Raw genomic sequence first — 23897 nt, 5'->3', positions numbered from 1 at the left:
AAGATAACCATTGTCCATAAGGAGTCTCAGGTAAAGAAGAATATAAAAAAAGAATCCTAGTACTATGACTAGACTTGTCAATTGGAGGCAACTGTACATTCTATAAATATTCAATATCTTAATATAATTATTAGTTTTCATTTGTACAAAATATTTATGTTACAAGTTATTGAGAAATGCGAGTTTAAACCCACTAGGTGATCATGAGCTCAAATGGAAAACTAAATGGTCTTTTGAGTTTAATTTATGATCAGAAGAAAATGAATTGACCATGCTATTGTGTTACAACACCACATAATGTTACATACAAATCAAGGAGATTCAGAGGCCTATATCATGAACTCAAATTTCATTCAGAACCAGATCTGCCACAATTTCGTGGAGGCCATGGACCAAGGGAACTAGGAAAGCATCCACAAGGGTGAAGAAAGCTTCAGAACGCCTTGTAAAAGATAGGAGAAGACCTGCGTGCGAGGCGGCCATGACTACTTGAAGAAGCACAGGTGTGGAAACCAGAAAGAAGAGATGGTGATAACAGAGAGTTTATCAAAGACTTACACCTCTCTTTATGTTTTCCCAAGTTTTTCGGAAACTGGACAAAGAAAAATTGAACAAGGAATTCAGTAGTTGTTCTCCACTCAAATCATCAAAAAAAATAATAATTGAAATTTGACATTTCTGTATTTTTTTTATGTATTAGTTGGATAATGGCCATGTTATGGTGCACTTTTCTACTCAGGTAATTCATAAATTTTAGACATTAGTGAATTGAACATTGCTTGACAACAAGTTAAAAGTTATAGATACCCACACCACTTGGGAACTTTTGCTTCTACATTTTACCATTTATTATTTTCAGTTTTGCTATACCATGGTGCTTTATGCGTATCTTACAAGAGAGGAAAACGTAATAAGCGAAAAACAATGAAGACTCTTCATCCTATTGGTACGGAATGCATATTTCATTGAGCATGATATTTAAAAAAAGGAAGAAGAATAAGTGAATTTGGAGTCTTACAGTTACTGCCATCTTTTCAACTTCTTCCTCTTTGTGTTACATTCATTGTCTCCTCTACTTGTTAACCCATAATCTCGTAATGGATGATACTTCATAGATGCCAGTTCTTCCTCTGCTGATTTAAGCCTCCGCTTTTCTGCTTTCTGCCATGAAAATTAGCAAAGGCATTACATATATACCATATAATTATTCACTGAACTCAACAACAGATCAATGTTAGCACACATGACCAATTGCAACTTACATAGGATTTTTCAAAACCTCCTATTCGTTGCTTGCAAAGCTTAAGTTCCATCTCAAGGGCATGCTGCCGAGATTCAACTGAGACAGCACATTGCTCAACAATCTCTTTTTGTCTACCCCTGACAATCTCAGGCTGCCATACGTTCAAAGCTACAGATGCTTGCCTGCAATAATGAATCAGGGTATCATACTTAAAAGATTACAAACAAACAAGCTATAACAAATAAAAGAATTACTAGGCAAGAAATGAGGTAAAGGTTTTACAAATTCAAAGTCACACAATTTAAACAGCCACTATCCAGAAATATTGGGTTCACAGTCACCAAAACTATGTACGCTATATAACTTCCAAAGCAGAAAACGATGGAGATACAAGCACAAGATGAAGAATTCTATGCTAAATTGGAACCAACTTCCCTCAAAGGGATTTAAAACTGAGAATTGGGAGAAAATAAGACGACAAATGCAAAAGGAACTTCTATTGCATGCTTCTCATTTTCTCCAAACAACACATGTAATATTATGCAGTAACAAAGATCAAATCAACCAGAAAACTTATTAAAAATGGTTAACTACTTCATAATTCTAAAAGAAAAAAAAAATATTAAGATATACTCTATCTTTAATTGGCCCCTCCCCTGCACTCCTGCAGTTGGCCTCTCCCCTGCAGCTCTCTATTGCCAGGCAATTAATTTATATAAGCTCACATTTTAACTCACATATACAATATAAACATATCTTCAAAAAAACATATATCCATACATGCATAGAGGTGAAAAACGTATTTGTGTTGTTTTTCATTACCAGACCTTGAACAAGTTCGATTATTCGGTAGTGGTGACTCTCAATTTGTCACTCTCTTCTCTTAATCTACAATATACACATATCTATACACACACACACACACACTCATCCATATATGCATAGAATGATAGAAAGTACATCTACACTACACACATTCTACACAAACACACTAATCTATATATGCATAAAACAGTGGAAACGCACTTAAGCTCCTTTTCATTACCTGACCTTGTGCAAGTTCGATAATTCGACTGCTGTGGCTCTCAATTTGTCAGTCTCTCCTCTTAATTGACCCTCCAGTTCTCGAATCTTCCTGGAAAACTCCAAAACCTGACTCTCCTTCCTCATCACTGCCCTCCTATGCGCCAGAAGCCTCCTCTCCTTCTCCCTCTCAAACCTGTTTGAACCGAAAGCACGAGCAACAACAATGAATTTCAAAAATTCCAACTTTTCGACCCTTTCTCAGCAACCAAAACAAACAAGAATGAGAAGAAAAAAGAGAGGTCTACCTGATTCTGTAGAGCGATTTGAAGGATGAAGATGACGAAGAATCCTTGATGTTGTTGCAGTTAGAGATTTGATTAGGAAAATCGGAGGAAAATAGATGGGACCAGAGAGAGTCATCAACGGATAATCGGTGGAAGCGGCGGCAGGAGATGGAGATACAACAGAGATCCTTGTAATCGAAACCGGAGTCTCGGATTCCTATTTCGAGTATTCGTCTCCATAGCTCGTCCGGAAGAAGAACGGACATTCTCTTTGTTTTGATTGCTTGATTTAGATCGACGGTTCGATTTCAGCGGCGAGGAATTTACAGTGTTGGATTATAAAACGACACCGACTTCCAGTGCAATTACATAGGATTACAGGGACGTGTTTGGCTGTGTCTTATTCCTCCACCTTACTAATTGTATTTTTTTCCCTTCAAAACCAAATCTCAATCTATTGAGTCTCTTCTAAAAGGCTTGTTAGAGGAGTTCAATCCCTAACAGTAAGATTTCAAAAGGTGTTGATTTCGATTTTCGTCGGAAGCAATGTCTTTTTAGCTACGCACTAAGATTTGACCAAACATAACATATTATCATATGAAAAACTTATCTGAAAATTCTGTGAGCACGACCCGTTTCATAGTTACCATGAAGATTTCAAAATAATTACCTTGGATTACCGAATTAATTCCACAAAAAAAAAAATCTATAAAGCACTGCAAGGAAGAAAAATATTGCTCTTGCAACGGCATCCACACGATACTAACAACAAAGACAAAACACTGCAACGTATTTGACACAAATACAAGGCCAGGGCACACCAAGAAAAAGAGTCAATTTCGTGGCCTCCAATGGTGGGTGGGGAGGAAGAGGAGGAGGAGGAGGAGGAGGGCGGCGGATGTTGGAATTAAGAATAAAAATATTTCTGGTGTATAAAATCGATGGCTACAAATAGTGGAGACATATGCTACCGACTGAAGAATGAGGATACTACTTCCGCTGACTGGATCCCTAAGCAAATGGATTTCCTCCTACAGAAGCAACAGAACCTTGTGTCTGGACATTCCTGAGACAAATTAAGCACAACTTTTATCAGTTTCTGGCAATGAAAAAACATAGTTGAAATACAGAATGCTGACAGAATAAGGTCAAACTTAGAACTGGCATCTAGCACAGCCTAATGCTGGAGCAGCAGCTTCAGATTCCAGCTTTAAATTGGTGATCCTAGGCATTTCAATAACATTTTTACAACGGTATGAAGAGTTTCGGAAATATTTAGGACAGAGAACTTCAATAAAAATCAAGATTCTTGGTCAGCCCATTTCTCTTCCTGATAGATATACTGAAGGAATGCTCATCTGGCCCCATTTCTTTCATGATGCTGCTGCTATATACAAAACTGACGTGAAGACACAACAGGCGGGCTCAATCATAACTTCCAACTTTTTCTCAATCTAATGGGTGCAATGTATTACAACTGCTTACTAAATTGCAACTATAGCTTGCAATAATTGGAAAGCACTCAACTATAAAGCAGAACGCACAACCAGAACCCACAGAATGTAACAAAAGTGGGAGACTGACTTACGGTAATTGAGAACTTGTTCCTTGCCCTGCCATGTATGCTACGCCACCTGGGGAAAAAAAATGAAATTGCATGCAAATAAGCAGCAAGATATTGCCAGACAATTCTCAAATGCTTCCATGGTTCCTAATGTACTTACTATTTCATATTATCATTTCGTAGAAACATCGTCAACTCTGAGAGTAACAGTCTAAAAGAAATAGAACAGTTATCCACGAATAGGAAATGATAAAATCCTACCTTGTGAGGCAGCTGGGATATAAGCTGCCACAGAATCCTGAGGAAACCAAGATGGGGTGACTCCACCAAGATATGTGGATGACACTGCAGAATTTGGCAGTGCGGCTTGGAAAGAGCTCATATCCATGAACTAAAATAATTGTAGACCAAGAAAAAGATTAGAAAGAGACTAGTATGTATGTACATGTATATATCCCCTCCCTCCTCTTCCTTCATAGAAAACGTATGACTTCACAAAATTAGATTCCCAAAAAGAACGATATGTGGTAGGCTGAGAATCTCAAGATCAAAGGTGTATCCACTCTATTTCTTATAGAGAAAGTTCAAAAAGTGCTCATTCCAAATATCTAGTGAAATAGCATAAACAAATAATACTTCACATTTACAGAATCTGTAGAATCAGACATGATCTCAAAATTAATTTTCCAACAAATCAAGAAAAGCTGCACTTTAAGAAAAAACTTCCAAAAAAAAAAAAAGCAAACCAAAAACCTTAAATAACAATCCTACTTATGTTTGATTCTCTAGTGTTTGAATGTAATCAGCCCAACCACCATATATGAAACCCAGTCATAAAAATTCATGACATTGGGTACATCTTCTAAACACTAACAAAGTACCCAATCCCATGAGTTGGTAGTTTGATCAACAAAGTCACTAGAACAAGAATAATTTCCGTAAGTAAAAAAGGACAAGCTATTCAAAGTCCAAAAGCTTTGAAACACAATAGAAAGACATTCAATATTTCTTTCAAATTACTTTTCAGCTCTTCTTGAGAAAAAATGAGAGACCTTTCAAAACAAATGATACAGTAAAACTTCACTAAGTTAATCAGTGATCTTTGTACAATAACCCAATTGTAGCCTTTCTGATTTCTTTGGGACATAAATGAACGTCAAACTAAGAGACAATTAACATAGGATAAAATATTAGCCGTACGTATGTTGGCTAAGAAAATTCCCTTTCAAACTTATTAGTGACACCATGTACCCACAAAGAGAAAAATTGATGGATGTTATGCAGTGTCAATCATTTACTAGAAAAAATTGGGCATCAACTACATACCATATTGGTCTGCTCCAAATTAGAATCATACAGAAGATCAAATGGGTTTGTTGATTTATAATCAGTTGCATTTGGCACTGTCCCCTCCTGTGAAAAGCAAAAAGTTCCACTACTATGGCTAAAGTGAACCTAAAAGGAGACTAGCACAAAGCAAGCATACAAACCATTAGAGGCGGCATTGATGGAGTATATGATAGCCCTGTGACTTGTGAGGTTAGACTGGGTGGACAAACTCCATCAGAAGGGGAATTCTGAAACTCTGATGTGGAAACCTCTGAAACTCTCGGTCCAGAGTAATGATCCAAAGTAAATGAAGGCTCCTGTGGTGCTACTTGTAATTCATCACTGTGCTTGCCGTTTAAAGTAATTGAACCGTCAAAGGCATTCCATGACTGCTAAGAAGCAATGATGAAGTGATTTTAAACATCTAAAAATTGTTGTTGATGGTATTGCCCTAGATTCTTAAAAAAAACAATCTTACACCAAAAAATTATACTTTTTACCAATACAACTCCGAAAAGGATGTGAAAAATGAAAAGACATACTTCCTTACAAGATACATTACCTGAGTCAGCATTGTATTTGTGCGGGTTTGTCTATTGTGCACACCAACATGCCATGGATCAGGCATCAAGAACGACTCCTGAGCATTAGGAAATGGTGGCCACTGCATGCTTGAATTTGCAGACGAATGCTGATCAAAATCTACAAAGGAAACCCCATTGCCAGGGATCACTGCAGCTGTCACAACTGCAGCCCCCGTTTTGGATGCAGAAGGTGGAGTGTCAAAACTGGCCCATCCTTCATTTTTTGGGACTGATAACTCCGTTGATTTTTCATTTCCGACTGTAGCAGACTGCTGGAGGACATCCATAGCAAAAAGGTCAAGCGATGATGGCTGAGTAGATTGGGAAACATGATATAAATTCGTTGACAGAGCTGGAGTTGCCAAGGACTGTTGAACCAAATCCACAGGGGCCAAAGTTGCAGCAGATGAATGAAATAAGTCAAGAGGTACAGCTGCAGAAGACTCCTTTTCTGGAGCAACTGGCACCTTAGAAAGCTCTGAGCTATCATAACCCATAGGAGCAGATGATTCCGGATGAGCAGATATTCCACCCTGCTGAGCTCCAGGTGAGTGTTCGGGTTCCAAGACCACATCCAGTAAACTACCCGAATTATACGACTTAAGTGAAATAGGACTGCTATCAAATGAGCCAAAACTTCCCAACGATTTCGCTCTCTGAATAGAGGAACCATTAGATGTCAGTTGGTAACGAGACAGAGGAAATAGATGCTTAAATCACGTGAAAAAATGGAAATTGAAGCACAAAAACCTGCATATCTCATGCATAAAATCAAACCAACTGCCAACAGGTGCTCAAATCCATCCCACCCATTTGCCGATATCAAAACTAATCCAAGCTATTAAAACAATTTGCTCGTTTTAAATACCTGACAATCCTGAAGGGCCAAAAACAAAGCAACCAGTAGATGCTGTCCTACCAAAGTGAACCTCTTGGTGTTTTTTCACAAGTTATAACCAAGTTAACAGTCTATTTTTAGGTCCACTTCAGGTGTGCGCTAACACACTTTGTGTAAGCCTGCAACGGTTGTGTCCGCTTAAGGGTTTGGTTTCTCCGGTGAAAAACCTCATTCGCATGCTCAAAAGTTGTGTGAGTCTATCATTCATTAAATTTAACAAATAGAAGAAGAAAAAAAGCACATGTGGCATAAAAATGATAACTTGAATCAATGAATTGCTCTTTCATATGGCTGATAACCATTTTATATCAACTCTATAAAAGAAACATGATGCACTACGGATTGCTTCCAATAGACGAGGCTATACTAGTACTAAAATGCTTTCATACAAACTTCTGAAATACAAGACAAAGATACAGAATAAAAAGGTTCACACTTCAACAGCGATGAGTATGAGAAATATGACCTGTGGGAGTGGAATTCTTTCTGCACCTCTCCTAATACCCCTTGAAGACTGAACCGGTGGGCTGCAAAATCCACTGCCCTTCTGAAAAGAAGGAGACTGAGCACCAGATCTAACAGGATCACTTCCACTAGAGACTGAGTAGTCTGAAAACCTAGAAACAGAGCCCTCATTAGCAAATCTGTCCTCGTACATTTGTTCACTTACACCACCAGGACTTGAGACAAAACTAGAGGCTTTCCCAACATAAAGGCCTCTATCTGAACCGGGCTTTCTAGTAAGCACGACAGCATGTCTTCCATAGCGTCGATCTTCATACTGATAGTCATAAGGTGGGCTCTGCGAATAAGAATGGTAAGAACTGGCACGTCTTGTCTCGTCTTCACGGTTCCCGGGGCCCTGTCAAATAAATTTTAGCATGTTAAGCCTGAACTTGGGATTGTTAATTTCTCAGGAAGATATTAAGGATCAAAAGGCTACGCCGTGTCCACCTCTGTTTCTCAAAGGAAATGATTGGACTGTAAAAATAGATTTGAAACCAAAACGTAGCATCCAATGTTATTGAAAGTAAACAAACAGGAAAGGGGAAAAAATAGATACAGTACGATGAATATCATTTTGATACTCTAGATAACGGCCATTTTAGAACAACGAGAGTAAACGATTTCATAGACATCATTCCAACAGGCTTGCCGCACATTTCTCAGTTTCAGAAACAGAAACATACGCAACATAACTCTAATTCAAATTTCAATATCCAAAAAAATCAATAATCAGCCTTCTTATTGGTAAATGATCATATTGCCTGCAAATCTCTTGGAGGCTTGTCTGATGTCTTTGGTCCAGCATATTTTTTTTCCACATATACATGCTTTATGAATTCTCGCACTTTATCAGCATTACTGCAAGAAGAAACTTGATTAAGAAAATATCATGTCCTCCTCATAGAAGCCTAAAGCAATAAGAAACAATCCACAAATTCGCACCCGCTATCAGGAAATCTTTGCCTTTGAAAATCCCAATCTTTCATATATAATTCCTTTGCACGCTATAAAAGTAAATGCCTCATCAGCACAAGAATCAGTAATTCGAATAGGCAAGACAAAGGAATTTAAGGCCATTCCTTGTACCTGGTTACCACCAATTTGAAGTGCTTCAACTTCTTGGGAAGTAAATTTAGCCATAGATACAGACTTCACACGATGAGTAAACTCTCGACTGTATGATGCAATATCAAATAAAGACATCAGATAAAGTTGGGGGTTTGGGACAAAGCTCGGATGATGATGATCAGAGACAGTAGGGAACATGCACTGGATGACATGCCATGTAAACCAAATCATCCCAAACAATATAACTTTAATGGTTGAGCCCAAATAGAAAACATGAAACCGCATTAGTAATAAGGACTATGAAATATGCAGGATAGCAAACATTTTTTTTTTTTTGACAAGCCTCCAATATTACATTTTGAGAAGAGAATATGATTACTATCTAAGGACATTAGATGCATTGTCCTATTGGCTACGTAAGTACGCACCTATACAAAGTCAAACTAATCTATAAACCAAAACCATTATTCACAATTTCACACGGAAGTACAATCTCTAAATCAAAACCATTATTCTCACGAAAGTCATGAACATACAATCTCCAAACCATTAGACTGCTGTTGTCAAGAGTCCATGGTAATTAGTGTCCACAGTGCTGTAGGCTCACCTTCATTCAGAGCATGGCCACAATGAGGCACCTCGCTAGAACCACAATCACTGGATGCCACTATACTGTAACAGTCTTAATGTCCAATGACGTATCTGAAGCGCAGGTGCTCAATTGGCAACTATGCAGATAACAAAACAAAACAAATAACATAGCACAATATTACAAGTATAGTTATCAAAACTCCCTCATTTTCACTCGATGCATTGCAAACAGACAGGAAAAAAAAGAGGAATATATTATCTGAAAATGATGTGTGGGGCAGTCTCATTTAGGAAAAAAGCCTATCTAAAGACTAAAATGTCCAAAGCATCATCTTCCAAACTTCTCCATCCCCTCCCTTCCCATACCAGTATTAGGCTTCACCCTTCAATCTGGTTCAACCAATCTCGTTCTTCGAATTCTAGAAAGAACTAGAGAAATATCATAAAACCATGAAGATGACTACTTAAAACTAGAAGAACGACAAATTGTACTGCAAGGAATAGCATTCTGAATTTGGTCTCCAAGTTATATCACGGGAGAGTTGAATCCAGATAATGATGTAACAACATAAATTAAGAAAATACCAAATGAAAAGATAATTGAACTCACTGTATGCCACTGCAAGTCGTACAAACGAACGTCCAAAAATTAGTACACACATACTGTGGACCCTGTACAAACATTTGCAACACGTTTGAGTATACATTTTACCTCTTAAGGCAACCATAAAAGAAACATTTCAAAGCCTCAACTCCCTCCATTTTCCGTACTTAATCCGCAACAAAGGAATTATAAAATCAATAAAACTATACGCACCACAAACCGAAATCAGGGAAGAACAAGTTTCCTAAAATAAAAAACTGGAATGGAAAATTCGATGCTGCCAAGAAAGTGCTAAAATTTTTTTTGAGCAACTACAAAAAACCAAATTCTCCACCTTTCGCTTAGGTCCCAAACAATCCCCACCCGGAAAAGGGAAAAAAGAGCTTACTTATACTTTTTTCCAAAAAGAGCTTAACAGCGACAGAAGATTTTCTTAAGTAAAGGAAAAAAAATAATGACCGTATCAAAGCCTCTTGCTTCAACTACACTACACACAACAGTATATAAAGAAACACAACGTTTCAGTCATATGCATGCGCAATTAGAAAGCAGTAGAGAAAAACAGTATACCGAGCTATTACAGTTGATACACCTCCGATTCGGAGGCAGCTTCATGAGACCTCGTATGATCTTCTCGTTTCGCTCTTCTTCTCTTCTGCTCCCCATTTCTCAAAGCCAAACAAATCAACCCAAACAAAACGGAAATACTATACCTCAATCTTCACAAGTAAGAAATCGAAACGATTCTCTTCGATACACTCTAGAAAAACAGCAGAAACAGTCCAAAAACTTCCTCGATAGCTCCAATTTTCTAGGGTTTTACAGAATTAGATGAACTGCTGCACATTCAAAAACAAATTGAATGAAAATCAGGATTTTGGAGGATTTCGCATTTCCGATTCGGGGGAAAACACAGAAAAACAGTTCGAAGTCAGCTCGATTGAGACAACAAAATACGTCTGTGCCTTTCGTTTTGAAACGAAAAGCAGTTACTTTTTCGCACAAAAATAAACAGTAACCCGATCTACGTAAGCAATTCACATCTAGGGGATTGGGTGGGCTTGGATTTGGGCCGTCTAACAACCCATTGGGCCTATTAAAGGACAACCCATTAGGCCCATTTACTCGAAGTTTCTTCTCCTTTCTGCTTTCATCTACCGCCCTTATCGCTCCCTCACATCTGCTGTTTAAGCCCTCCGTCTGTGTCACTCGCCCTCTCGCCTACTATGGCCACCGTCCTCAAAACGACTCCGTCCAGAGCTCCTCTCCCACCACGATTAGCTGCCAATTCATTGAATGGTTCGAGGCCGTTTTGCCTCTCGTTTAGGCCTAGAACCATTGCCTGCAAACTTTCTCTAGTAAATTCGCTACTCTTCGCCGGCGAATCTTCTCTCCGGTTCGTGAAGTTCGTGCCTTTGGCTTCACAGGAAGGAAAAATTGAAACTGCCGAAACCGAGGAGACGCTCCAAGAACCTGAAATTGAGGTATTATCAGAACTTTCTACTGTTATCTAATTGTGGGTGGTTTTGAATTTTGTTCCTTTATATTTTAGGCCTGTTTGATTGATGAGAAATTTTCGTAAATGAATAAAAATAAGGGTTTTCCTCACATACAGGATACAATTATCTGTTGAGCAATATGATGGAAAGTATGACTTTATGTATATGTAACTGGGAATGGCAAACTGTGGACTTTGAAAGAATTATTCCTCTACTTTATCATCTTTTATTTGAGGTGTCTAATTATTTGCCTTAATAGCATTACAAAACCAGAGGATTGAGTACTTAGTATTACCATGATCTTCTGCTGTTGGTGCAGTACCCAACTTAAATGGTTTATCAAAAGGATTGCCTTCTGTGTATTTATGTGTGTGTACGACAAGTGAGGCAAAATTTCCTGATTGTTTGTGAGGGCAAATATTTAGGAAAAATGGAGGAGAACGTTGTTCTACTTCAGAGATGACGCGGAGAGGTGGTATTTGGTTGAAGGATTTTAAGAAGCACATGACATACACAAGATATCTTGATATGAGAATGTATATAAGTAGTAGACCAATGTTTTATGATCATGGAGATAACTTTTGGATCAATATTTTGATATAAGTAAGTTCTAATTGTTGACTGAAGTTCAAATAGGTAAACCTTCCGAGAAAGATTATCTGGCAGTTGGCTTGAGCAATTTTATTAGAAGTGTCAGGGCAAATCAGATGGATATAGTGATATACTGAAATATTTTAGGATAAATGCCGTGATATCATTAACATTTCTTTTTCTGGTAATCATGCTCAAGTGCTGAAATGGGATTTGACACCTTTTATGGAAGAGAACTTTTGCATTACATGTAGTGACTTACCGGAAACTTTTATCATTACATTTAACCTCTTGATAGTCTTTCATGGTTTTCATGTAAGACAAGCAAAGGCATTGTGTTCGACAAGCGGGTGTGCTTGAAGCCATAGAGAATAATTAAACTAAACTTGAAGTTTGTTATGATCTTGTCCTTTTATCGTCCCTTTCTCACTTTAAAGTTAAAGAATAACCCAATTCAGCCTTATTGTTTTAATTCATTTCTACGGATATTGTATAGAAACACCATTTCCAAGAAAGGGACAAATATTCGTTTACTTTTCAAAGAATCATCTTTAATGATCAAGCATTTCCATCTGTAAGGTAATGGTTTACGGCTTTACGCGTACATCATCCATTATGTAAGGCTATCATGTATTCTGCTACCATGCCAAATTTGAAAACTCTAAATGTTCACTACATTTACTGCCAACACATTGTCCTGTTTTTAATTCATTTTCTTGCATTATTTCGTTTTCTCTTTCGCTAATAAATTTTTCTAACAGGATACTTTAGATGGTGCTGTTGGTTTGGAAGACAGCTCCAGTGAGGAGGATACCACTGAAGAAATACCTGCTTCAGCCATCATGGATTCTCTTCAATCCTACAAAGAAGCCCTGGCAAGTAATGATGAGGTGAAAGTTTCTGAGGTAGAGGCATTTCTAAAATCTCTTGAAGATGAGAAAATTGACCAAGAAAAGAAAGTGGCAGGATTGTCAGAAGAATTATCAATAGCAAAGGACAAAATTCTGAGGATTAGTGCGGACTTTGATAATTTTCGGAAGAGGACAGAGAGGGATCGCCTTTCACTGGTTACAAATGCCCAAGGAGAAGTTATAGAGAACTTGTTATCTGTTTTGGACAATTTTGAAAGGGCTAAAACTCAGATTAAGGTTGAGAAAGAGGGAGAAGAAAAGATCAACAACAGTTATCAGAGCATATACAAGCAATTTGTAGAAATTATTGGCTCTCTTGGTGTTGTCTCTGTGGAGACAATCGGGAAACCATTTGATCCATTGGTGAGTAACTCAACATCTTTAAACTCTAGTAAAGATAAACAATTTCCGTGCACAATTTTACCGCAGTGGCTGGGGTTGGGAATAAACAGGATGTACGCACAACTTACCCCACATAATATATGGAGAGACTGTTTCTAGAAACTTATGAACTCTAAGTTGCACCCCTACAATTCTACTATTGGGCCTCATGTTCACTTGTAGTGTGCATGAATAACTTCGTACCATCTAGGAAAAATAATGTCATACCATCTTGTTCTCTCATCTCTAAAATGTCTTGCTAGGTACTTTTACTAGTGTAAACCTGTCAACATTTCCACCTTTAATTTGGCATAATGAATTGCCCTATATGATTGTTGCTTTGCGCAGGCAACGTACCGTGTTGGCTTGAAATTCAGTCGAGTACTTGATGAACTTAATCGAATGTTTGACCAAGTTTGTTCAGGTTTTAAGAAGGCCTGGATACGGTTTTAACACGTGCCAAGTCTTGATTGATTCGAGCCAACTTGGTGAGTTCACATGCATAATAATCCGGACAGAAATCTTAAATATTCCTTGTGGCTTGAAATGCATAGATGTACAAATAAAGAAAGGTGACAAGGCAGAGATGAAATAATGTTTGAGAAGTTTGTTTACCTTGCATATAGCTTTAAGATTCACGTCATTAGTTTCCTGATGGATTTTAGTAAGAACTGTTTGCGCGCTCTCTCTCTCTCTCTAATATATTAGAAGAAGATCCTGATAATTGAATTTCTTTTTCTTTTTTTCTTGTTAAAGTTGCATGAAGCAATTATGCGGGAGGAATCCACTGAATATGAAGAAGATATCATAATCGAAGAATATCGTAAAGGGTTCAAACTTGGTGACAGGCTTTTGCGCCCATCAATGGTCAAGGTTTCGGCTGGACCAGGGCCTGCAAAACCTGAGGAAGAAAGCCCTATTGAACCTGAACAAGAAGTGCCACCAGAGGATGAGGTGATTGATGAAAGTGAAAGTGTAGAACAGGGCAGCACAGAAGCAGGGTCCGCTTGAAGACACAAATGTGCGAGCTGTAGTCACTTTTTGTATAAGCATAAGCTGTATCACTATCACCATTACTGGAGTTTTGTTGGGATGTAGTTGTAGAAGAAATCTTATATTGCCTACATGTTTTCTTGGTCTTTATCTGTAACAGAGGGATGAATGAGGAGCATTTGAGTAGGGCATACCTATTTTGGCGAGTGATTTAACTGTAAAACTTCAGTGGAGTGCCTTTCACTGTTTTGAATTTTCTTTTTTCCTTGTGGCATAAATTTTTTAGTTCAGACATAAGAGTCATTCTATGAAAAATATCATGTATTTGCAACTTCTTTATGTCACAATCTGTGAATGCGCGAGATGAAATAATGATTGAACAATTGATGACATTGGCACAATTGGCATTTAGTCAAATAAAGTGGAGAGAATATGAAAGAATGTTTGGTACACTTCCTTGTATGCATAATGAATGGTGTATATAGAACAAGCATACCTTTGTTTCTTGTATTGAAAAATATCATGTATTTGCAGCTTCTTTATGTCACAATCTAGGCTATCAGGTTTTCAGAAATTGAGCATGTAATTTTTTTATTGCACCTCTGGAGTTCTACCACTGGATCGCCTCTATTTCATAATAAAAGTATGCAAAGTTCACACCACATGGGCTCCTGTATTTCAGTCAATGTGGAGCATGAAAACAAAAGTATACTAAATATGAACTGGTTAAATAATTACACCCACAGAAAATGCATTCATCTCATCAAGCTCACTTGCCCATATACAAAGGAAAGAAACAGCCTATAAAAAACCACTTTAGGCTCCTCATTATTAGTATAAGACTAGGTGTGTCCCTGCGCTACGCGAGTTATGGTTATATGTATTAATTAAAATATTCATACAGATGTGTAGATAGATGATATGAAAAAAAGATATAAGGTTATTTGATATTGATGCTTTATAAGTCGTTTTTTTTTAAAAACGTTTTAAGGGAATCTAAGTTCAAGTTAGTCGAGCAAATATTTCCCAGTTCATTCATGAAGGATAGATATCGGAATTGTCGAATTGATCAACCACTTTTAAACTCAAAATCAAAACAACAAAAGACAGAAGACTAAAAAGAGGGGAAAAATAGTTACTTTCAGACCGCAAGTCCAGAAACTAATAATTTATAACCACCACGAGTTAGTATCATAAATTTACATCATTTATTGTCATAAAAAAGAAAAAAAAACCATGTGGTTTGTCACATCATATCCGCAAGAAGCTCTGGACATACAGTTTGCAGATCCCACAACATGAATACAAAGATATATGTGAAGGCCAAGGAATTTGGTGACACAGGTGTTTGTGTAAGACGCATCGTCTCATTATCAATATAGTCCACACTCTGCCTAATTCCATTTAGATACTAAACTAGTATATATTCTGCTAGTCTAACTTGTCGAAAGTCTCTAGAGATACTCAAGAAGCTATAGACAAAACCCAAAAGGCCGAATGCAGTCAATACGGAGGAAGCAAGGTCATCTTTGTTGGGCACTGAGCAGTCCTGGAAGTCCAAAAAATATGGCAAGGCATGCCATGGATTGCAAGCTCATCTTCGTTGATTGATACATGCCGCCTTCTTATATAGTCGAATGTTGTTGTCTTTCGTAAAGAATATATTGGAGCACTGAAATCAGTTGTCAAAGCCACTTGAGAAAGAAATCTTCGAGTTTTTTTATTAAAGTAACAGAAGAACATACTTTTAGATCTCTGTGAACGATCCAATTGGAGTGCAGGTAGTCCACAGCTAGTAATAGTTGGCTCAGCCATTTGCAGAGCTTCTGAAAGAGAGAACAAATATAATGTGACTTAACAAAACATTGAACAATTTTTTTTTTCATTTACAGAAATCTTTTGAAAATTTTCCACACTCTACTTACCTCTTATGGAATAAGCTTCCCTTTAGTTCTCTTGATCATCTCAGCCCTGCATTATTTAGCAAAGTTAGTCCAGGCAAAGCCTAACTATCTTTTGAGATTAAATTCACAATATTCTTGCCCCAACTCACGTCCCCTCCCTCACAGTAAGATATCACAATGCAAAATATAGTAGTCTCGTTGAACATAGAACACATAGAAGCCATGAGCACAAATGATTTGTAGGTAGTCCACAGCCACGAGTATTGATAGTTTCTTGACATTACCAACAAAGTTTGAGTTAATATATTGTTGAGAGGAGTACCTTTTACACCACCCATCTTTGTACTCTAGAATATATGGGTTCCATAGTGTTTCTATCAATCTCACCTGTAATAGAACTAAAAATCAGTTCTGTTTATGCAACCCAATTCACCCAAGTTTATTTAAATACTAAATTATGGTAGACGTTATAGGTAGGAAAAGCAGCAGACTGTATATAGATTGAAAGATCACCACTTGCTGTCCTGCGCCGCATGTTCTAAGGCTCCATCCTAACAAGCGTCAAGATGGACAGCCCACTGTACATTTAATTTAAAATTTTGCAAGCCTTCACACGCAATAGTCAAGGTCTAGTTTGAAAATTTCAGAATGAAGTAGTGCCACCTACCTTCTCATGAAACAGAAAGATCATGAAGCAGTATATAACAGTCACTAAAGTAAGGACTTTACCTCCAACCATAAAGAAGCTTTGTAAGTGATAAAACATTCAAAAGAATAAGCCAAAACCTATATCTTAAAACTGACCTGAACTCCCAAGAGTTCCAGATTCTGTATTGACTGGCCAGCAAGCTGCAATTCAAAATCAAGAGAAAATTTAAACGCAAAAAATCCACAAAAGATACAAAGGATAAAGACTGCTCCAGTCTTCAATGATGTTTGAAATCCACACCACAAGCTCAATTAAAGATCCAACTTCGCAGACTAACTACAGGTCAAGGAATTCAAATCCGTAAATTTTCTAATTTCATAGCAACTTACTTCCTCTGACGATGCTAAGACCAAAGAAGGGTTTGATGCGGCACAAATTGCATGAAATCAGCAATCACGGTTGGGTCGCTTTCCATCCGTGTTGGGTTGACGGTCACCACATCGTCATACAAAATACCCATGCCGATTTCCGGCTTCCTGTTTCTGCAATTGTTTAAGATGATTTCTCAAGAACCCTAAAACACATCAATTGACTGTAAAAATCAGAGAAAAGATGCTCAATCAAACCCTCCAGACTGAGTCAAGGAAAGCTAATTTAATCATGCATACATATACAGAGAGCTACAAAGAGAAAGGTGCTCTTACCGGATCGCAAATTGGGAGCAGTTGACTGTTAAAAAAGCAGAAAAGGGCCTCAATCAAACCATTCAATATGATTTAATTAAAATAATCTAATCATACAAACACAGTCAGAGAGATACAAAGAAAGATGGGGTTCTCAACGGATAGCAATTTTGGGAGCAAAAGCGAGCCGAGAAAGGATTTTGAAGGAGATAAACGGTAGGGGAAGAGTCGTAAACGGAGATCATTGCTGGCAGTATTTAATTTACATGAGGAGATGAGGAAGCGTTATGCATGAATCTTGCAGTTGAAGAGAAGAAAATCCCTTCTAGAAATGTCCAGCCAAGTCGGAACTACGAAAGCAATCAGTTCGTTTTTCCATTGAAATTGAAGCGAGGGAAGAATGAGTAAGGTGCATGAATAAGTGTAAGGGCATCTCCAATCATAAATTGGAAATTAGGGATACAATTTAAATTTGACATTCATAAATAATGTAAAAGTGAGGGTGATATAATTCATTTACTCCAATGAGATGGGTGAGAAATGGGGATGTAAAGTGATTTCTTTATATTTTTTGAATTTTTTTTAATATGAAACTCTCTCTTAACTATCAAACTTTATTTCCCTCTAAAATTTTCCATCTCCTCTTTTGAGAGCTATATTTAACACTTCCCGATGAAAAATTGTATAATACAACCCCATATATTACTTGGGTTGGAGAAGAAAATTTTATTCTAAAACTATTATTTTGAAAGTTAGGAAGAATATATTCCTATAATATACCACTTGAGTTGCAGATGGTCTAAGAGTCGTGTGGAAGGAAAAATAGAAGAGTTGTAAATGGGAACCCATAACTCTGCCATAAAATGGATTAAATTTAATTAAAAATATAATACGCGTGTTCATCAAATATTTATCTTTAGTGGATGATGTGGCTTCATAAGAAGCCTCCTTCTCTCATATGAGTCTCTGCTGTTAGTTATAGTATTGATTGATTGATATTGATTGATGATGATGATTACTTTTTTTTACTAAACATATATAGTCCATCATTTAGGGTTAAACTAGCAATGTGAGCTCACTCATGTCTCACACTCTATTATCTCAATTGTTTATGCTACAATAATACACTCTTGATAGTAATATACTATTGCAATAGTCCATTATCTCTTTTCATCTCTTTCCTAATGGCATAAATTAATTGAATGAGTAGGTCTTACAATCTATACTATTCATTAATTAGAGAATATTCCATAGATTAAATGTGGGTTAAATTTTTACATGTTTTAAAGTATCAAATACTATCCATTGTTAACATAACACCCCATTTATGGAAAAAAATATATCTCAATCACTCTAAAACCATCCAAATGTGGAATGTGGATGCTCTTAAACCCTTTATAATCAAGGGATTTTCTTCTTCATCTCTTTCTTCTGATAACGTTGAAGCACTATTTCCCTGGAATTTGCAAAGACTCTCATACACTGAACACTCAGAGACTAGCCTTACATTATTCTTTTTGTCATCACCATTATCACTGATTTGATCGTCGGAGACCCTTTAGTTGACACCCATGGTGTCCAAGGTCTCTTATCATCACCGTTTGCTCATTTTGCAAATTGTTGGTGACCCATGGATGGCCCGGGGGTGGGGCGACATGTGGTTTTGGCGTAAGTGGCCTAGTATTCTGTCAGTTGTCACATGTGGTTTTTTAGTTCTTATTAATTTCTGTCTCTTTCTGTTTGTGGTCTTCTTTGGTGGCTGTAGTCCTCTTGTCCTTCAGTGTTTCGTCAATCCTCCGGATAGAGAAGTGACCACTTCGAGTGGCTTTGTATTGATTATTGTCTAAATACAATTGGGTTCTAACCCTTCCTTCAAAAAAAAAAGAAAGGTTCTTCTCTGTTTTGTTAGGTTTTAGCTTGGTTGCCATTAGGTTGAAGTGGCCTGGGAAGAGTAGTTGAAATGGAGGGGGACATGGAAGAGAAGCTTTTGAGAAAATCAGAACAAAAAACTGAAGTCGATGAGGAGGTCTCATTAAAGGAGAAAGTATGGAGTGAGACCAAAAAGATATGGTTAGTAGCTGGTCCTGCCATTTTCACTAGGTTTTCAACATTTGGGGTAATTGTAGTTAGTCAAGCATTCATTGGACACATTGGCCCTACAGAGCTAGCTGCATACTCACTTGTCTTCACAGTCTTCTTGAGGTTCAGTAATGGCATCTTGGTATGTACTCTAATTTCTTCTTTCAAAATGCTCGGAAAGACGATGACTTTCATCTTCTTGGACTGGTCAAATTGAGTAAAAAAAGGATTCTTTTTTTTCTGTTTGTTTTTTTTTCATAAAGATGTCAATAATTTGATCGAAAGATTTGATCTTTAAGGGGTCTAAAAGAAGAATCAACTCAATAGTTGTTCTGATTATGAACTGATATATGCTTGGTGATCTTGCTATTGTGTAGGCCAGCTAACCAAAACATATTTGTGTGATTGGATTAAACATCTTACTCAGGATGTTATAAAAGAAAGTACCACTGATGGGTATTTGTCAGAGGGCTTTAATTTGAAATTTATTTGCTTCATGGTTCTCATGGCATTGACTGATTCTTGCTTAGGTCAATATCAATGGACAGTAGTGAGGATTACTTTGATTGCTAGAAGTCATACAACTAGTAATCTGATTAATAGCCTTTCAATTTGATAAAAAAAAAAGATTAATAGCCTTTCAATTTGATGAACATTGTTGTTTGTGGATCTAAATGTGCAGCTGGGCATGGCTAGTGCATTGGAAACTCTATGTGGGCAAGCATATGGTGCAAAACAATACCACATGCTTGGAATATATCTTCAAAGATCATGGATAGTATTGTCATTGACCGCAATCTTCGTTCTCCCCATATTTATCTTTACAACTCCAATTTTAAAGTTCCTTGGCCAGGAAGAGGGTATTGCTGAAGTTGCTGGAAGTATTTCTCTCTGGTTAATCCCAGTGGTGTTTTCTTACATTGTATCCTATACCTGCCAAATGTTCCTGCAAGCACAGAGCAAGAATATGATTATTGCATATTTGGCTGCATTTTCAATTCTGATCCACATTCTTCTTTCATGGCTTCTCACTGTGAAATTTAAGCTTGGTCTTTCGGGGGCATTGTTATCAACAATTTTGGCATATTGGATTCCAAATGTGGGCCAGCTATTGTTTATTGTTTGTGGAGGATGCCGTGAAACATGGAAAGGTTTCTCTTCCCTTGCTTTCAAGGATCTTTGGCCAGTTGTTAAGCTTTCTTTGTCTGCTGGCGCGATGCTTTGGTAAGGACTTCATACGTTACTCCGTGAACCATTGTGAGCAGTAATTTTTCCATTTTATGTTTGTAAAACTGGAAAATTTCAGTTGAGGTCTGAAATTTAGGGCCATAATGGTGGAACATAGACTTTAGGATTGTTTTCGCTACGATAGATGTCCTCTCCAGCACTACTGCTATAAACTCAATGACTTGAGCAATTGATGTTCTGTCCAAAGCTTCGTCGGGTTTTCTTGGTTACTTTAACTCGTAGCAGAAGAGTTCTGTCCAAAATATAATCATGCTTAAGCCTAGCTATATGTAAGTGTAACGAGTATTTTCTTGAAGAAGATCTTTGTATTGATTAAAGACATACTTGTGATTCTGATTTCTTATGTGTTTCAAAATTCAAATCATTTGAAGAAAATATGAAACATAGCTTTTATTTTCTTTGATATAGTGATCTGACAATTTCTTCTTAATTTATCTTACTTGACAGCGTTGAGCTTTGGTACAATACAATTCTTGTTCTTCTAACTGGAAACTTGAAAAATGCCGAGGTTGCACTTGATGCTCTTGCTATCTGGTAACTTGTAGCTTACCTTCATTTATAACTCATTGTTCATGTTTTCGGTCGTTTTTTTAATATTAATAAAATATTTTATATTTCCGGCAGCATCAACATAAATGGATGGGAAATGATGATATCCCTTGGTTTCTTCGCTGCAGCTAGGTATAAACTATAATCACCCTTAAAATCATCCACGCATTGACATCCCATGGTAACATTTTTTTGTTGGCAATATTGCAGTGTCCGAGTATCAAATGAGCTAGGAAGAGGGAGTTCAAAAGCTGCAAAGTTCTCAATCAAAATGCTAGTTTTGACATCATTTTCCATTGGATCAGTGCTGTTTCTTATCTTCCTATTTGCGAGGGGATATGTCGCTTACGTATTTACTGAAAGTCCCGAGGTGTTTAATGCAGTTGCGAATTTATCGCCATTATTGGCTATCTCGATACTTCTGAACAGCGTGCAACCAGTGCTCTCTGGTAATTCTCCCATTTCGTCCTTTCTTTCCTTGTGGCAACATGATATAGCTAACCTTGAGGAAGTTTGGCATCTCTAATTGTCTTTACAATAATTTTGTGATAGGTGTTGCTATCGGGGCTGGATGGCAGAGTGTTGTGGCATATGTTAACTTAGCTTCTTACTACCTGGTTGGGATCCCTGTTGGAGTTGTGCTTGGTTATGTATTCAATCTGCAGGTTAAAGTGAGTATTTTCTCATTCATCTACAAACACGTTGTAGTATATGGAGCATCTGATACGCTCAGACCCTTTTCTTTGTTAGGGTGTTTGGATGGGGATGCTGAGTGGAGTCCTGATTCAGACTATTGTAATCATTGTGATAACTTCCAAAACTGACTGGGATAATCAGGTAGCTGCCTTTGCCTTTGCCTAAATTAGATGTAAGTTTTTCCCATGTTAGGAAACCGATTTCTTATTTGCTCAGATATGGACATTGCAGGTTGTTATAGCTCGTAACCGTGTACAGAAGTGGTTTGTTGCAGAATCTGAGGAACATGATAACAACCAGCAAGATGCTTGACTTCATATTTCATTTTGTTCTTGCCCATTGTTAGTGACTTGGGCTTATGGCCCATAGAATTATGTTTTGTTAAGCTTATATAAATACTCAATAATATGTGTGTGGGTCTCTAACACAAAGAGAACACACTTGCCCTAATTCTCTTAACCTACACCCATGTTGGGGATTCATCATATGCGATTGTCTGAATGGGCTAAGTTGCATTGCATTACAGTAGTATGTGTGCCTTGATTTCAGGTGAATCGAATTTTGCATTGTGGATTGCATTAATAAATTCCCACCAATTTAAAGACACAGATATGTTTGTAACTTTGTATCCAAAACAACAATTTATGAATGAAAGCAAAAATCTTAGAAATTACCAAATGGCTGCAATGATTACATAGAATTGTTTGGTGGTAATTGGAGTTTGTGTATGTTCTTGGTGGGTGGTGCTCTGATTCTTGGGGAGGCTTCACTTTGGCTGCCTTTTCTAATTCGTTTCCTGTTTTAAGGCTCTCAATTTCTTCAGGTGTAATGATATGGTAAGTCTCGCTTCTATGTTAATTCATCAGTAACTGAAGTCTGAAAAAATGTAGAAAGACCCACAGAAATTTAGTTCTGTTGTGCAAACGTTCTTGTATTCGTTTAATTTATCTCTTGAAGGGGGTGTTTATGCAACCAAATCAAAACCAAACACCGAATGTTATTTATATTGTTAATTTGTACTAATAGCTTGGAGTTATGGTACAATGCTGTTGTAGTCCTATTAGCTGGATACATGAAAAATGCCACAACTGCAGTATCTGCATTCTCTGGTAAGTTTTATGATCATTAATCTCGATTCTCAATTATGCTTATGATGATCACTTTTTCGGGGACTAATTTGTCTACAAAATCCTGACTTTACAGCCTCAATGTCAATTCTTGGGAATTCCTGTTATCTACTGGCTTAATGTCTGCTTCAAGGTATGGCTTGATTACAAATTAGATTGAATCTTATGATTTCATTTTAAAGACATTGATTTGGATCTCATTATTTCGTAATTACAGCGTGTGGATCTCAAATGACCTTGGAAGAAAAAATGCAAAATTTTCAATCAAAATCATCATAACCACTTCACTTATAACTGGGTGTCATATTTTGCATCCTCTGCTTAGGATTTGGCAATAAGATTGCTTACTTGTTCATAAACGAAAATGCAGTTGTGGAATATGTTTCGAGCCTCTCTGTTCTACTTGCAATCTCAGTTCTACTCTACGGTTTCCAGACAGCATCCTCAGGCAATTATTATGTTATACTTATAGTCATGTCGTAATTAATTATTGTTAGCGACAACAATTTAACGGGTAATAGTATTTTTAATCACAGGGGTAGCTGTTGGTGCTGGATGGCAGAATATTGTTGCATATGTTAGTATCTTTTGTAATTGTGCTGTTGGGGGGAATTGTTCTTGGATTTGTAGCTCATCTGCAAGTGGACTACCTTTCATTTAAACAGTCAATCTTGAGCCAGGAACAAGGCATGGTGGATATAGCTAATAGCCTAACAAAGCTGATTTTTGGTCTTCAAAAAACCTAGTTGCAGATCTCAAATACACAGCTGCCACCCTCCTTTGCCCTCTCTCTCTCTCTCTCTCTCTCTCTCTGACCCTACTTGATCATCTGTCTCTCTCCTATCCACTACGTTATGGTCCAACAAACTTGTCTTCAAGTTTCATTATA

General features: G+C 37.3%; 4 protein-coding genes and 1 long non-coding RNA gene across 13 annotated transcripts; 2 read left to right on the top strand and 3 right to left on the bottom strand.

Moving 5' to 3' along the window:
• Positions 1-81: 81 nt before the first annotated feature.
• Positions 82-3021, bottom strand: LOC119996095 (F-box protein SKIP24). The gene is made up of 5 exons (XM_038842613.1): positions 2575-3021; positions 2289-2462; positions 1263-1425; positions 1019-1161; positions 82-592 (listed from the first exon to the last, which is right to left on the bottom strand). Exons 1-4 carry the CDS (start codon positions 2817-2819, stop codon positions 1021-1023), a joined length of 723 nt encoding a protein of 240 aa, XP_038698541.1. The 5' UTR covers positions 2820-3021; the 3' UTR covers positions 82-592; positions 1019-1020.
• Positions 3022-3202: 181 nt separating this feature from the next.
• On the bottom strand, positions 3203-10701 carry LOC119996091 (probable ADP-ribosylation factor GTPase-activating protein AGD14). 4 transcript variants are annotated; one of them, XM_038842607.1, is made up of 12 exons: positions 10269-10701; positions 9705-9766; positions 8522-8609; positions 8378-8439; positions 8197-8293; positions 7395-7790; positions 6009-6686; positions 5608-5835; positions 5444-5530; positions 4379-4508; positions 4142-4187; positions 3203-3619 (listed from the first exon to the last, which is right to left on the bottom strand). In XM_038842607.1, exons 1-12 carry the CDS (start codon positions 10362-10364, stop codon positions 3565-3567), a joined length of 2025 nt encoding a protein of 674 aa, XP_038698535.1. In that variant the 5' UTR covers positions 10365-10701; the 3' UTR covers positions 3203-3564. The 4 variants fall into 4 exon arrangements, with proteins under 4 accessions (XP_038698535.1, XP_038698536.1, XP_038698537.1 ...); XM_038842608.1 differs by having other exon boundaries at positions 10280-10701; XM_038842609.1 differs by lacking the exon at positions 10269-10701 and adding an exon at positions 9111-9231.
• Positions 10702-10865: 164 nt separating this feature from the next.
• LOC119996093 (protein GrpE-like) lies at positions 10866-14401 on the top strand. The gene is made up of 3 exons (XM_038842611.1): positions 10866-11182; positions 12550-13062; positions 13837-14401. Exons 1-3 carry the CDS (start codon positions 10925-10927, stop codon positions 14089-14091), a joined length of 1026 nt encoding a protein of 341 aa, XP_038698539.1. The 5' UTR covers positions 10866-10924; the 3' UTR covers positions 14092-14401.
• Positions 14402-15195: 794 nt separating this feature from the next.
• LOC119995948 lies at positions 15196-17731 on the bottom strand. Of its 6 annotated transcripts, none has more exons than XR_005467750.1 (8): positions 17331-17731; positions 17016-17200; positions 16764-16826; positions 16491-16644; positions 16300-16364; positions 15999-16044; positions 15819-15899; positions 15196-15745 (listed from the first exon to the last, which is right to left on the bottom strand). It is a non-coding gene; the product is annotated as an uncharacterized LOC119995948 (long non-coding RNA). The 6 variants fall into 6 exon arrangements; XR_005467753.1 differs by having other exon boundaries at positions 16782-16826; XR_005467751.1 differs by having other exon boundaries at positions 16491-16826; positions 17331-17355; positions 17447-17731.
• A 1369-nt stretch (positions 17732-19100) lies between these two features.
• LOC119997140 (protein DETOXIFICATION 21-like) lies at positions 19101-22331 on the top strand. Its single transcript, XM_038843971.1, has 8 exons — positions 19101-19530; positions 20071-20612; positions 21084-21170; positions 21261-21317; positions 21396-21634; positions 21738-21856; positions 21936-22022; positions 22113-22331. Exons 1-8 carry the CDS (start codon positions 19270-19272, stop codon positions 22191-22193), a joined length of 1473 nt encoding a protein of 490 aa, XP_038699899.1. The 5' UTR covers positions 19101-19269; the 3' UTR covers positions 22194-22331.
• Positions 22332-23897: the final 1566 nt, after the last annotated feature.

This window comes from Tripterygium wilfordii, chromosome 4 (genome assembly GCF_013401445.1).
Source record: "Tripterygium wilfordii isolate XIE 37 chromosome 4, ASM1340144v1, whole genome shotgun sequence".
Lineage (NCBI taxonomy): Eukaryota > Viridiplantae > Streptophyta > Magnoliopsida > Celastrales > Celastraceae > Tripterygium > Tripterygium wilfordii.
The sequence above is the reverse complement of the archived record's forward strand: the minus strand, read 5'-3'. Positions and strand labels throughout refer to the sequence as shown.

Bases quoted from the DNA above. Each gene is read 5' to 3' on its own strand.
- LOC119996095 (XM_038842613.1), bottom strand. From the start codon at position 2,819: ATGTCCGTTCTTCTTCCGGACGAGCTATGGAGACGAATACTCGAAATA. The intron at 1,426-2,288 runs GTAATGAAAAGG...TCATTATTGCAG, and splicing joins TCGAACTTGCACAAGGTCAG to GCAAGCATCTGTAGCTTTGA. The intron at 1,162-1,262 runs GTAAGTTGCAAT...TTTTCATGGCAG, and splicing joins GAGGTTTTGAAAAATCCTAT to AAAGCAGAAAAGCGGAGGCT.
- LOC119996091 (XM_038842607.1), bottom strand. From the start codon at position 10,364: ATGGGGAGCAGAAGAGAAGAAGAGCGAAACGAGAAGATCATACGAGGT. The intron at 8,610-9,704 runs GTGAGTTCAATT...TGCATCATACAG, and splicing joins ACGACTTGCAGTGGCATACA to TCGAGAGTTTACTCATCGTG. The intron at 7,791-8,196 runs GCAATATGATCA...TTTATTTGACAG, and splicing joins AGCCTCCAAGAGATTTGCAG to GGCCCCGGGAACCGTGAAGA.
- LOC119996093 (XM_038842611.1), top strand. From the start codon at position 10,925: ATGGCCACCGTCCTCAAAACGACTCCGTCCAGAGCTCCTCTCCCACCA. The intron at 11,183-12,549 runs GTATTATCAGAA...TTTTTCTAACAG, and splicing joins TCCAAGAACCTGAAATTGAG to GATACTTTAGATGGTGCTGT. The intron at 13,063-13,836 runs GTGAGTAACTCA...TTCTTGTTAAAG, and splicing joins GGAAACCATTTGATCCATTG to TTGCATGAAGCAATTATGCG.
- LOC119997140 (XM_038843971.1), top strand. From the start codon at position 19,270: ATGGAGGGGGACATGGAAGAGAAGCTTTTGAGAAAATCAGAACAAAAA. The intron at 19,531-20,070 runs GTATGTACTCTA...CTAAATGTGCAG, and splicing joins GGTTCAGTAATGGCATCTTG to CTGGGCATGGCTAGTGCATT. The intron at 21,318-21,395 runs GTATAAACTATA...GCAATATTGCAG, and splicing joins GGTTTCTTCGCTGCAGCTAG to TGTCCGAGTATCAAATGAGC.